This window comes from Balaenoptera musculus, chromosome 13 (genome assembly GCF_009873245.2).
Source record: "Balaenoptera musculus isolate JJ_BM4_2016_0621 chromosome 13, mBalMus1.pri.v3, whole genome shotgun sequence".
Classification (NCBI taxonomy): domain Eukaryota; kingdom Metazoa; phylum Chordata; class Mammalia; order Artiodactyla; family Balaenopteridae; genus Balaenoptera; species Balaenoptera musculus.
This window is the reverse complement of record NC_045797.1, coordinates 60,938,012-60,950,420: the sequence shown is the minus strand read 5'-3', so window position 1 is coordinate 60,950,420 and position 12,409 is coordinate 60,938,012. Positions and strand designations below refer to the sequence as shown.

General features: G+C 41.9%; 1 protein-coding gene across 3 annotated transcripts in view; it reads right to left on the bottom strand.

Moving 5' to 3' along the window:
* Positions 1 to 10,855, bottom strand: part of FEZ2 (fasciculation and elongation protein zeta 2) — a 45,014-nt gene extending 34,159 nt beyond the window's left edge. For all 3 annotated transcript variants that reach the window (XR_005022294.1, XM_036872289.1, XM_036872290.1), the window contains exons 1-2: positions 10,564 to 10,855; positions 6,408 to 6,516 (exon numbers count right to left, since the gene is read on the bottom strand). Coding sequence is in view for 2 of the 3 variants with exons in the window: in XM_036872289.1 (XP_036728184.1) it covers positions 6,408 to 6,516; positions 10,564 to 10,817 (363 nt within the window). In the remaining variant the exon portion in view is untranslated. The remainder of the gene's footprint in view (positions 1 to 6,407; positions 6,517 to 10,563) is intronic.
* Between the last annotated feature and the right edge of the window lie 1,554 nt (positions 10,856 to 12,409).

Here is a 12,409-nt window from a genome sequence, read left to right as displayed (position 1 = left end):
ACAGCTGCTCTGTACCAGGCAGTGTGTGAGGTGCTTTGCATAGTCATCTCAAACGGAAATGAGAGGAATGTAGAATAAATATGAAATTAAGGTGCTGCATAGATCCCCTCTTGCCCAAACGGACACACACTTAGCTATTTATTCCAAGGGGAAGAGTGTCTAGGAAGTACAAAAATATATGGTGTTTGATAGCAATTTGTAGGGAATTGTAGCAAATGGGGCGGGAGGGGCGGGAGACAGGGGCAAATGTTATTTAATTAATGATCTAATAGGAAGATTAGTATATGTAAAAATTCCACAGAAAACACAGAAGTTAGTTTGCGAGTAACTAACTTTAACAGAGTAAAAGATAAGTAATCAACTCCCTGGCAGACGGCAACTGTCCACGAGGATCATACTGAGCCCTTCCAGTTGAATATCTACCTCTTCTTCCAAAAAAGAGTATTTCTAGGTTCCAAAAATATCTTTAAACCAAACTATTGGAGACTTTCTCTTTGCCTCACTACCGTTTTTCTCCCCAATCCGTGCCCCCGGAGGCTGACCTTTATGAGCTACATCAAAGGATGCCCTTGACTTCTGGCTTCCAGATGGGTTAACACACTGGTAGACACTAACAGGAGACTGGAAGGCAGGAGGGGAAGGGCTGGGCATTTATTCTGCTGTCTCCCTCCCTACCAGATTCCAAAGGCTGCAGCTCCTGTCCAGCTGACCTCTCCCCCATAGCTACTCTCCCCAGGTTCTGGTAACTTCTCCCTCTCCTTACCTCTCTTCATGCCTAAGGGTGCTAAAGGGCTGCTTGCTGTTGCCACCACCAGGGTATTGCACCATGTCTACCTCGTATGGTGTCTCTTAACCTGCCCACATGAATATCAACAGCCCCTATAATAATGACCTCACCTTTACTAACTATAAAGGCCTGACCTGGAAAACCCAGCAGATTAAAATGGACAAGTGATCATCTATCCATCATGACATGACCATTCAGACGATGAATAGAACAAAACTAGAACTCTATTCATCAGAAGGAGTGGCACACTGAGTTCCCAAAGAACAAATGGGCAACGAGGAACTACGTAAGAAGCAACCGTGTAGTTCCAGCAGATAGTATGTAATTTAAAAAATATATATTTTACCTGGGAAAATTATTTACCAGTACAGAGGATATATATAAAAACTGAAGGTACAATTGGATGGATGTAGGTCCCTACTGCCTCCCTAGCTCCTACAGGTCTGAAGTTTAATGGTGAATACACCCCACAGAATAAGAAACCTGCAGGTGAGAAGTGCAAAGAAAAACACTGACGTGCTGCCTTTCATAACATTAGGCTGGGGGAGGAGCCACATCAGCACTCCAGCTCTATCTGCTACCACATACTGCAATGCCATGCTGCATCACGGTGATGACACACCTCCACATTCGATTTCTCACTGTACCATCAGGCTAGGAAAGGCCTGGACATAGCCTTCAACATATGAAATTTCAAAAAGCTGTGTGGGGGAAGAAAAAAAAACCCTAAAAGCTTCCAGAGAGAAAAAACCATCACATTAAAAGGATCAGAAATCAACATGTCATTTGAATTCTCAACAGCAACAAAAGAGACTTAAAAAATCAATGCAATTTCCATGTTTCAATAAATTCCACCCTAGAATCCTATATACAGCTAAACTAACAATTAGGTAGGGGGTTAGAATAAAGAGATTTTCAGACATTCAATTTCTCAAAGAATTTACCTCTCAGGTACCCTTTCTCAGAAAGCCATGCAGAGTATGTTCCATTAAAACCAGGAGGAAAACCAAAAAGGAAGCAGACATAGGATCTAACACAAGAAAGAGGTGAAGGGAATTCTTATAATAACAGTGAAGTAAAGATCCCAGAATGATGACTGTGGAGCTAAACTAGAGAGTAACCAGTTCAGATTAGAATTGTAACTGCAGGGGAATCAAGAAAAGCATGAAAGAAAAAGAGAAAGAAAGCCTGACAGATTACCTAGTGTGTTTCACTTACTAAAATGACTTTTATGGCTCTGTTGAGGTTGAATTAGTGAGCTAATGATAACCTAAATCAACCACAAAAAGGCAACTATTACTACCTTAAGAAAAAACAAAAAAGCAAAAAAAAGAGGACACGCAATCATACAATGTACTTAAATGTGAACATTTATATAGTCAATATAGGGCTTCCCTGGTGGCTCAGTGGTTAAGAATCCACCTGCCAACGCAAGGGACACGGGTTCAAGCCCTGGTCCGGGAAGATCCCACATGCTGCGGAGCAACTAAGCCCATGAGCCACAACTACTGAACCCTCGTGCCATAACTACTGAAGCCCATGTGCCTAGAGCCCATGCTCCGCAATAAAGAGAAGCCACCGCAATGAGAAGCCCGCACACCGCAATGAAGAGTAGCCCCCACTCGCCACAACTAGAGAAAGCCCACGTGCAGCAACAAAGACCCAACACAGCCAAAAATAAATTAATTAATTAATTTTTAAAAGAAAGGTCAATATGAATTATGAAGGTTAATATAACCAAAAATTTTGACATAATTATATTAGGAAGATGAGGGAAGCAAAAGTGTTTCTGAGGGTTGTGGTTGGAGGGCTGGAGGGAAGACTTTGAGAGTACTAAACCCTCATCCCCTGGGTAGAAAGTAAATGAATAAAGTCTAAGTTGAATAAAATCAAGTAAAATGATAGGAGAATGTTATCTGCTGGACGAAACAGTTGAAGTAGTTGAAAGTGGTTGCCTCTGGTAAATGAAATCAAGGATGATGAGGTAAGTAGGGCAGAGGCTGCTTTTTCATGTTAAGTCCTATAGCTTTAGTTCACTTTTTTAAACTAGACAGTTATCCTGTTAATAAGAAAGGAGAAAGGTCAAGAGATTTGGCTCTTGATGAGAGAGGATGTTTGATTTCAAGATAGTAGAAGTGGAGATGAAAAGTGCCACACGAGGGTGTACGATGATGTAGAGTACCTAACAATTACATTCACTGATCCTAAAACTTCAACACCCTCCCCCAAAATCACAACTCTATGTTGTGACTTGAGGACCATAGTTTTGTCTTATTTTTCCCCTTATAGACAAGTGAAAGTTTTAATTTTAAAATTACTCCTAAGGAAGCCATTATTATCTTCTGTTTCTACTCTTGAAGATAAAAAGGTGCATTAAACAAAGTCCCTGTCCCTGAAGAAATCCTCATGATAGAAGGAAAAACACGGCACAGGAGATGTTCCTAAGGCAAAATGATTTAGAAGCATTCTATCACATACGCATGATCAAGAATGGCACTGGATTTAGAACAGGTTTACAGCTATTGCCAAAACACATGAGTGACACCAATAAGCCATTAGAATAAATTTCCATGACAACAGAAATAATGATCCCAGACCATCTTTCCAGAGAGGGAGCCAAGCCCATTCCCCACAGAGATGGCATATGCTAAGGGCTGGAATCCCTTTCAGGCTTTGAAAATTAACCTTGACTGTCATGGGTATCATCATTCATGCTCCCACTCGGCATCAATGTGCCTCTTTGCCAAACATTCCCATCACTCCTTCCTATGCCAGGTTTAGATACAGAGCCATGGTTCTGTTTCCCTCTATAAAACTGAAGCTGCCTCAAATGGAAAAAATGTGCCCATGTAAGAACTTGGAATGTACCAGTTGCCTTACTCTAGAAAAGACCCATCAAATTTAGAAGTGTGCCATCTTAAACATCAATGAAAAAAAAATTAAAAACAAATCTAGGGAACTATGGTTGCCTGTTTTTCTCATCCTAACCAAAAAGAAACCTCTTCCCCTTTTGTCAAAAATTTCATATAGGGGACTTCCCTGGTGGCGCAGTGGTTAAGAACCCACCTGCCAACACAGGGGACACGGGTTCGAGTCCTGGTCCAGGAAGATCCCACATGCTGCGGAGCAACTAAACCCGTGAGCCACAACTACTGAGCCTGCGCTCTAGAGCCCACGAGCCACAACTACTGAGCCCATGCGCTACAACTACTGAAGCCCGTGCACCTAGAGCCCGTGCTCCGCAATGAGAGAAGCCACCGCAATGAGAAGCCTGCGCATCACAACAAGGAGTAGCCCCCACTCGCCGCAACTACAGAAAGCCTGCGCACAGCAACGAAAACCCAACACTGCCAAAAATAAATAATAAAATAAATAAATTTAAAAAATAAAAATTTCATATAGATACTGTTATACAACTGGAATAATCTAAAGAATGCTTCTGAAAGGTAAATTGTGCATAGTTCAGTTATGAAAAGAATAGAGCACACAGTTGGCAACTTCCCAGGTTAAAAAAAATTAATTATATGCTACCTAATAACATGGTTGCTTCTTATATCGTACCTTGTTGTGCATTTGTTCTTCAGGAACTTAATGTGTGCTACTCATTCCTGAGGACTAGACTTCTCATCTCAGTTGTATTCAACACCTGGGTAGTCATGTCAAGACAGACAGATGTTAGATGATCACTTGTCCATTTTAACTTGCTGAGTTTTCCAGGTAAGGCTTTCACAACCACTACTAGTACTAAACTCCACATCATTACTAATCACTACCCTTGGCTATGCCATTGCTCTAGCACTGAAAACAGTCAAAAGGCAGATAAAGGGAGTGACGCCCCCAGAGGTAACCAAATAACAATATTCAATGAAACTGGATTAGAGTGTTCCATTCATGCTACTAATGTACTTCCCTTTGAAACTATGAAAAGATCTCTTCTCTACTATTTTTTAATATGTCAAACAAAAAAGTACTCATTGACTGGCTATTGTGGATTCAACACTATGTTAAATAATATAGAAAACATTCAAAAAAAACTTTCCACCATGGTCTCTGACCTTATATAGCCTCACTGATGAGATTATTCATTTGTTCACTCAACAAACACTTGTCTTAGTACTCAGTATGTGCCAGGCACAGTGGTGGTTACTGGAAGACAAATACAAAGATACCTACCAGGAGGTTACAATCTAATGACAGACCCAGATACATAATAAGAGAACACAATAATGATTTGAGACACGGACAAAGTACTGTGAGGACCAGCACGCAGGAGACTAGGGGGCTAAATTCTGTGGGACAGATAAGTCCTTTACGATTTTCACACCCCAACAAGCGTAACCGGTTCCCACAGAGAGGAGTGCATTTTCCTTCCGTGCCAGGATTGAGGCCATGGCAAAATGACCGTCTGTCAGAGATGCTGTAGATGGGGATTCCCCCCAAATGAGAGACTGGATTAAGTGTCCTTTAAAGTCCCTTCCAACTCTAAAATTATATAATTCCATGAGATCAGCAAAGGCTAAAACAGTAATAGGAAGCTTCAGAGAGGAAGGGAAACTTGAACTAAGCCCAGAATGATAGCTAAGATGCAAATAAACAGAAGACAGATCATAAGATATTTTGTTTTATTCCTTTCCCTAAATGTATGTCAGGTCAGCCTGCAAAACAGCTTAAGGGGATTAATAATTGGTACAAATAATAAATCCTATATCTACTAGAATACAAAGAAATATAGTCAGAATTATATATTTTACAAGAAAATAGTAGGGAGCAAGCTTTTCTGAATCACATTTTTAAGAAAATCATTTCAGAAAATGATTTAAAATACTCACAGCCCTACTGCATTATACTCCCAGTAATTACACAAATACACTTAATGAAATACGGAGCATGCCAAAAGACCTGGCATGAGCTGACACTGCTATTTGATGAAGAATTTAAAGAGTCAGGCCCTGAAACTTCCATTTGGCCTCGTTTCTCATCAGCTTTAAACCACACTGTGATTTTCCACTTAAAGCAATTCTCTTCGTTTTTCTGTCCGCCTTGTTGTCCTATCACCTGTGCTCACACTTCTTACTCAAGGCGTCTTCACTTTACAGTTCCAAGACATATATAGCAGCCTCCAACAGGTAGCCAAGAACACATTAAAAAGCCAAGAACTGAAATCTTTTAAAGGTTCCCCAATATTCACAGAAAAACACAATCTTCAGACGATATGTCACATCTAGCAAGTCATTAAATTCATCAGAAAGTTAACTAACTCTCTGTAGATATTCCAGTACCCTCTATATATTAAATCAAAGGCTAGGGTTCTTACTGAGTGTTCTCAGCACATCAAAATTATGTTATTTAAGCTGCAAAAAAATGCTGATCATTGCTGTTCATACACAGGTGATGAAAATTTACCTGAACATAAAAAAGTTGTGTGCTGGGGAAGAATTGGAGGGAAGTGCTAGCAAGCTGACAGTAGCAGAACCGAGATGGCAAAAGAGGGCCACTCCAATTGCGATAAGCTTGGAAATAAGAAGCAACTCAACCAACTGTGGTTAAACAGAAATGCTCCTTTTTAGTTCCATTATCAGAATCAGTTATTCAGAAACTACTGGTGCAATTCCTAACTTACCCTTTTTTCTGAGAGGTTCAGAGTAAGCAAATGCAAGGTCCTAGTATGGGATGACTTCCAGTCTACAGGCATTACATTTCCGTAATTATCTGTCAGGGCATTCCAAATCCTTAAAAAGAAGAAAACTACAATCAATGAAAGTAAACATTCTGTATGTCATTATTAAACAGATACCTAGTACCACAGTGAAAGAGAGAACAAAAAGTATCAAAGCAGAAAAACAGGAGGCTATTGTTTCTCAGAAAAGCATCAACAAAGTAGAGGCTCCAGAAAAAGACAAAAGGAAAATCCTATCACTGGGCCTGACAAGAAGTCCTGAGGGAAGGTGACAGGACATAGAAAACTCTCACAAAGTCGAGAGCTGACATTTCCACTGTATCGTGTGCCAGGCTCTAAGTAAGCAATTTACATATATTCTAAGCAATTTACATACATTAACTCATTTAATCCTCAAAAACAGTATTATGAAAAACTGTTATTATCCCCATTTGACAGATAGAAACTAAAAGCACAGGAAGGTTAAACAATGTTTCTCAAGCCAAAACATGTAGTAAATACACTGTGCTTTATACTTATTTTTCTTCTGTAACTTCCAAACATATAGACTATTTCATAGAATGAATAATCTCTCTCTAACCAAAGAGAAAGAATTTTCTGGAGAAAGAATTCAGTCTCAATGTGAGACTAGGGTTTAATATCTAATTTATAATAGACTAAGACTAAGATAAGATGAAAAGGGAAAGAAAGGGAGTTCACAATAAAATGCAGATTATACCCAGTGCAGTTACCCTTCCTTATTATCAAACAGCATTTTGGGGAGGCAACAGGGTAAAATGAAAAGGGCACTTGACTAAATTCAGAAAACAGACTTGTCTACATTCATCCTCAATGAGTCTTTGACCATGTCCCTTAACCTCTGTAGGTGTTAGCTGGACTTTTTCAAACGAGAAGCTTGGACAAGAATAGCAGACATTCCTTCCAGCTCTATTACTCTAAGCATTAATTCAAATGAGTTGTATTGAGAAAAGTCCCAAACCACACCGGAATAAGGACTGCAAACTCCAATTTCATGACCAAAATTCATTTCAGTCCCCAAGTATTAACCAGCATTCTTCTTTTAAATGACATTATATGAAAAACATGAGTTCAGAAATATAAATGAGATGAAATTTAATTAGGGTAAGTAAAGTTAAACACTACACATATAAGCTACTTAATGGCCAGAGATACACACATACAAGTCATAAAGAAAAAACCAAAAAAAACCAAAAACACCCTAACATTTATAACAGGTATCCAACTGTGAATAAGCCACTAAAAAATTGGGTGGGTTTTATTTCCAAGCATGTAAGATACTAGGATACAAAAACAAGACCACCGGGGACATAAAAATAAGAATGCAAGCTTTAAAATAGAGAAACAACATACTGATTTAATGAATTGGGATTTGGTGCTAAAGAAAAGAAGCAATGTGACCACAACTGCCAAAAATTCCAAAATGATGTCTGGCTTTGGAATGCACATTAGCCTCAATGAAAATGTGAACCCAAAAAGCTCTAGAAAACTGGCTCATTTACCCAGAAAATCTCCCATATGCATGGTTCATTCCTATCCTCCTCTCAGCAGGAATCATCTCCTCTAATGCCAATGTGCTCAAATTGGAAACAACACTTCTGGATGCTAAACTTGCTGGGTTTCTCTGGCCCACATCTTCCTGGGTAAAAGATTTGCAAATACTGAATAACTGACCATGTATCTAACCCTGGGTAGGAACTACTAGCATATTCTAGTAGGTGAAGACAGTCCAGAGTTTTTGAGGTTTGTTTTGTCTGCTTGTTTGCTCCTTCTTAAATGAGGCTATAATAAAAGGACAAGTGGAGTGTAAGATTTCATGTAGAACTGACTGTGGGTGAATTTGATCTACCAAGAAAATGAAGCACAATTCACAGTCCTCTATCTTCACCAGGGCCAGAACGTTTGTGGTTGGAAAGACATAGGGCCGAGTTAACTGAAAGATTTGTAGAATTCTCCAATCAAGACATGAACTGCCTTCGTCCTTATCATAAAGTATTACAGCCAGTCATAAACAACTAGCAGGGCAGCTCTTTTCCAAAGGTCAAAGTCCTGCTGACATTGAATCCCACACCAGACCCTACTAAAGTAAAACTTTAGCAGATAAGCACAATCTGTATTTAACCAAAACTAAAACCAGGACTCAGAAGTGAAATAAAGTGCCCTATCTGGGTGAAAGAATTCTCAGCCCTCTCTAGTGAAAGAAACAGGAATGGACTCTATCAAGCAATGGAGAGCAGATTTATGCAATAGAACAGGGACAATGCGAGTGGTGAGCAACCCCAGCTCAGAAAAGAGAGACAGATTTCTTATGCATTCCCAAATCAAGCGACATTATGTACCACCAACATAACATCTACTATCTACTAAACCATTATCAAGAGTAACAAAACTTTTAAGTTTTATATCAACCAAAGATTTAAGCAAAGGCTAAAATACACTACTTCTCAGACAGTACAGGTGATGCAAAAATAGGGAATCTTATCTGTGTACAAACCACTAATCTGTTTTGAGAAGTTATTCTTGATAAACCCAAATGTATAATAAATATAATTTTAAAATCCAGAGAATGTCCTGAGTCTAGTGATTCCGAGTATATAGATCTATGTATAACACTACCTTCTCTTTGGGAATAGACTGTTTAAAATGTCATCTTTTGCCACTGATTGCATGCATATCTGTGTGTATAATATCCAATCAAAAACTTTTCCTTCTATGCCTGGGCAGAACAGTGTACAGAGGTAGCAATGAAAAGATATAGTCTCCAAGCATAGCTGGGCCTGAACCACTGCTAAGCTATGTTTACAGGCCCCCATTCCCAACCCCCTCTTCCTGATAAATCTTCTGATTCACAGAGGAAACTGACAAGCCCCTTTCTATGCCCATGAATCCTTCTCTCAAGAATTCTTCCCTAACCTCTCCATCCCTTCAATGCTCTGAAAACCCACCCCTACCCACAACCTCAGTGTTTACTCCATAATTTCACCCTCAGCCTCTCCAGGGCTCCTCTCCCCCTACATTACAATATTGTCAAATTCCCTCACTTTCATCATTCCTTTCTGTATCTTCTGGAGTAAAACTATGGTACATAATTACAACCCTTATCTAACCAAATTATAACTGGGTTTCTGGGCAGTTAAATAACCTCTGTCCCTCCATTCCCCTAGCTCTCATAAAGCCCTGCGAATTTCCTATCATTGCACTTAGATGATTCTGTAATAATTACCTGTTTATGCATTGGTCTCCCTACCAGACTAGGAGATCCTTGCTATTAATAACCAGAGCTTTTCCTTTATGCCTCTGTGGGAACTCACACTCAACCTGGGCTCTCAGATGGAGCCAATAAATTCCTGTGGCAAAAACGCTGCTTCAACGTCAGTACCTTTGCATGTGCTGTATCCCTGAGCTAGAATGCTAGACCTTTTTTCACCTGCCAGGCAAACTCCCACTCACCCATCATGGTCCAGTTCTCACACTTCTTTCCCTATGAAGTCCTTCCTGACTCTCTCTCACACACACACACACTAAATCTCCTATATTTTGTACATATATCCATTAGAGCGTTTGTCACACCCATACAAATGTTTGTTTACAAATCTAGCTCCCACCCTAGGTTGTCCTCTGCTTGAGAGGGGTAATGTCCAGTCATCTTGGTATTCCCAGTGCGAAGCAGCCTCCGGCACGTAGCAGGCGCTTAAAAAATGCTAGTTGAATGAATGAATGTCTACACATGTGCCCGAGGAGATACTATCTCTAAACTACGGGGCTCTGTACAAGACTCCCCTCTAAACCAAACAGGAGTTGGTTTCTAGGAAGGAGGAGGACGTTTAAGGGTTCTTTGGGGGCCAGGGGAGCAGGGGATTTAAATAGCCAGGGGCGCAGAGGCCGAAAGCCCCAAGGAAGGAGGTGGGAGAACACGGAGGGGCGGGACCCCGGAGTTGATGGAGGCGGAAGGAGGGTGCGGGGAGGAGCCTGCGGCCAGAGTCCCGCCGAGGCTGTTGACTGAGGGCCGGCGGGCAGGCCGAGGGGCTGGACGAGGGGCAGAGGAGGCTCCCGCCCGCTCCCGGCCGGGACCCGCACTCACTCGTCCCCCTGCAGGAGGCTGCACTCGGTGATGGGCCGCACGGCCGCCCTGGGGGGCTCGGCACCCGGACCCAAGGGACGGAAACACAGGCTCAGCTTTTCCTCCAAGCTGCAGGCCAGCGCTGGGAAGCCGTCGCCTCCCCCGCCCGGACCTGCTTCGGCCTCGGGGCTCGCGTTACAGTTCTCCTGGTCCTGGAGGCTCAGGGCCGGCTCCTGGAACTCATAGAAATCCTGCCAGTCCCCGTCCGCCGCCATCGCCGCCTGGTGCAGTCGCGCGCCCCGCCGCGCCCCGCCCCGCCACGCCCCGGCGCCTGCCCCGGCCCCGGCCCCGCCGTCTGGCCCCGCCCCCGAAGTACCTCCCCGCCCGAGGCCCCACCCCCTACCTCCCGCGGAGGCTTGGACCTCTCCCGGGCCTTGCAGCCCCGGGGTCTTCCCTTCTCCTGAGTCTTCTTTGAGTTGAGCGCTGGTCCCGGTAGAAAGGAAAACTTCAACTGCGTTGAGTCACTTCCTATAGTCTATCATTCAGGAATAGCTTTACTCTAAGATTTCCTTAGTGGGAACCTGGCCTAAATGTGGCTAAAATAAAGGACTTTTTTAAACTTGCACCCAGTGTCAGATTACTCCCCAAATCATTTCCCCAAAGTAATCTGGCTCCTTTGGTAACTTTTCAACCAGAAAAACAGCAATAGTCACTTGGAAATACTTAAATGGTACCAAAATTCATTCCACAAATATTTTATGTCTCCCACGTGTAAAGCACGTGCTAGACCCTCTGCAACATACAAAGATGAACAATTATGCGAGTTAATATTTGCAAAGCACTTGGAACAGTGCCTGACAGTAAGTACCAAATGTGTATGTTTTATAACTAATACATGACTGCTCCCTACAACGGGCTTACAATGCAGTTAGAGTGATAAAACTGGAAAGCGTTTATACCAAAACGTATAATTGGGAGTAGAGAGTTACTGTTTAATGTGTATTGAATTTGTTTTGCAAGATGAAGAGCACTGGAGATGGTTACTCAAGAATATAAATGGGCTTCCCTGGTGGCGCAGTGATTGAGAATCTGCCTGCTAATGCAGGGGACACGGGTTCGAGCCCTGGTCTGGGAAGATCCCACATGCCGCGCAGCAACTGGACCCGTGAGCCACAACTACTGAGCCTGCGCGTCTGGAGCCTGTGCTCCACAACAAGAGAGGCCACGATAGTGAGAGGCCCGCGCACCGCGATTAAGAGTGGCCCCCGCTTGCCGCAACTACAGAAAGCCCTCGTGCAGAAACGAAGACCCAACACAGCCAAAATTAAATAAAAATAAATAAATTTTAAAAATAACTACACAGGGGACTTCCCTGGCAGTCCAGTGGTTAGGACTCCACACTTCCACTGCAGGGAGCATCGGTTCCATCCCTGGTCGGGGAACTAAGATCCCACATAAAAAAAAAAAAAGAATATAAATGTACTTAATACCACTAAACTGTACACTTGAATATGGTTAAGATGGTAATTTTATGTTATGTGTATTTTACCATCAAAAAAAAAAATTAGGGGAAAAGATATAATTCTAAGGGAGTGTGAATATGTAGAGGCAACAAATACTTAGGAGCTGATAGAAGCAGTATCTTTGGACTGCAGTAATCAAATACTTCATTTACGAATCGGAACATAGTTGGGTCATAAAAGATGAATTCCTATTCTGAAAAATAAATACGAAGTTAATAATAGAAAATAAGATTTTCCCAGACATGCTCTGTCCATGTCTTGACAACGTGGGAACCTATCCTCAAGAATACATGTTAGGGGGCTTCCCTGGTGGCGCAGTGCTTTAGAATCTGCCTGCCAATGCA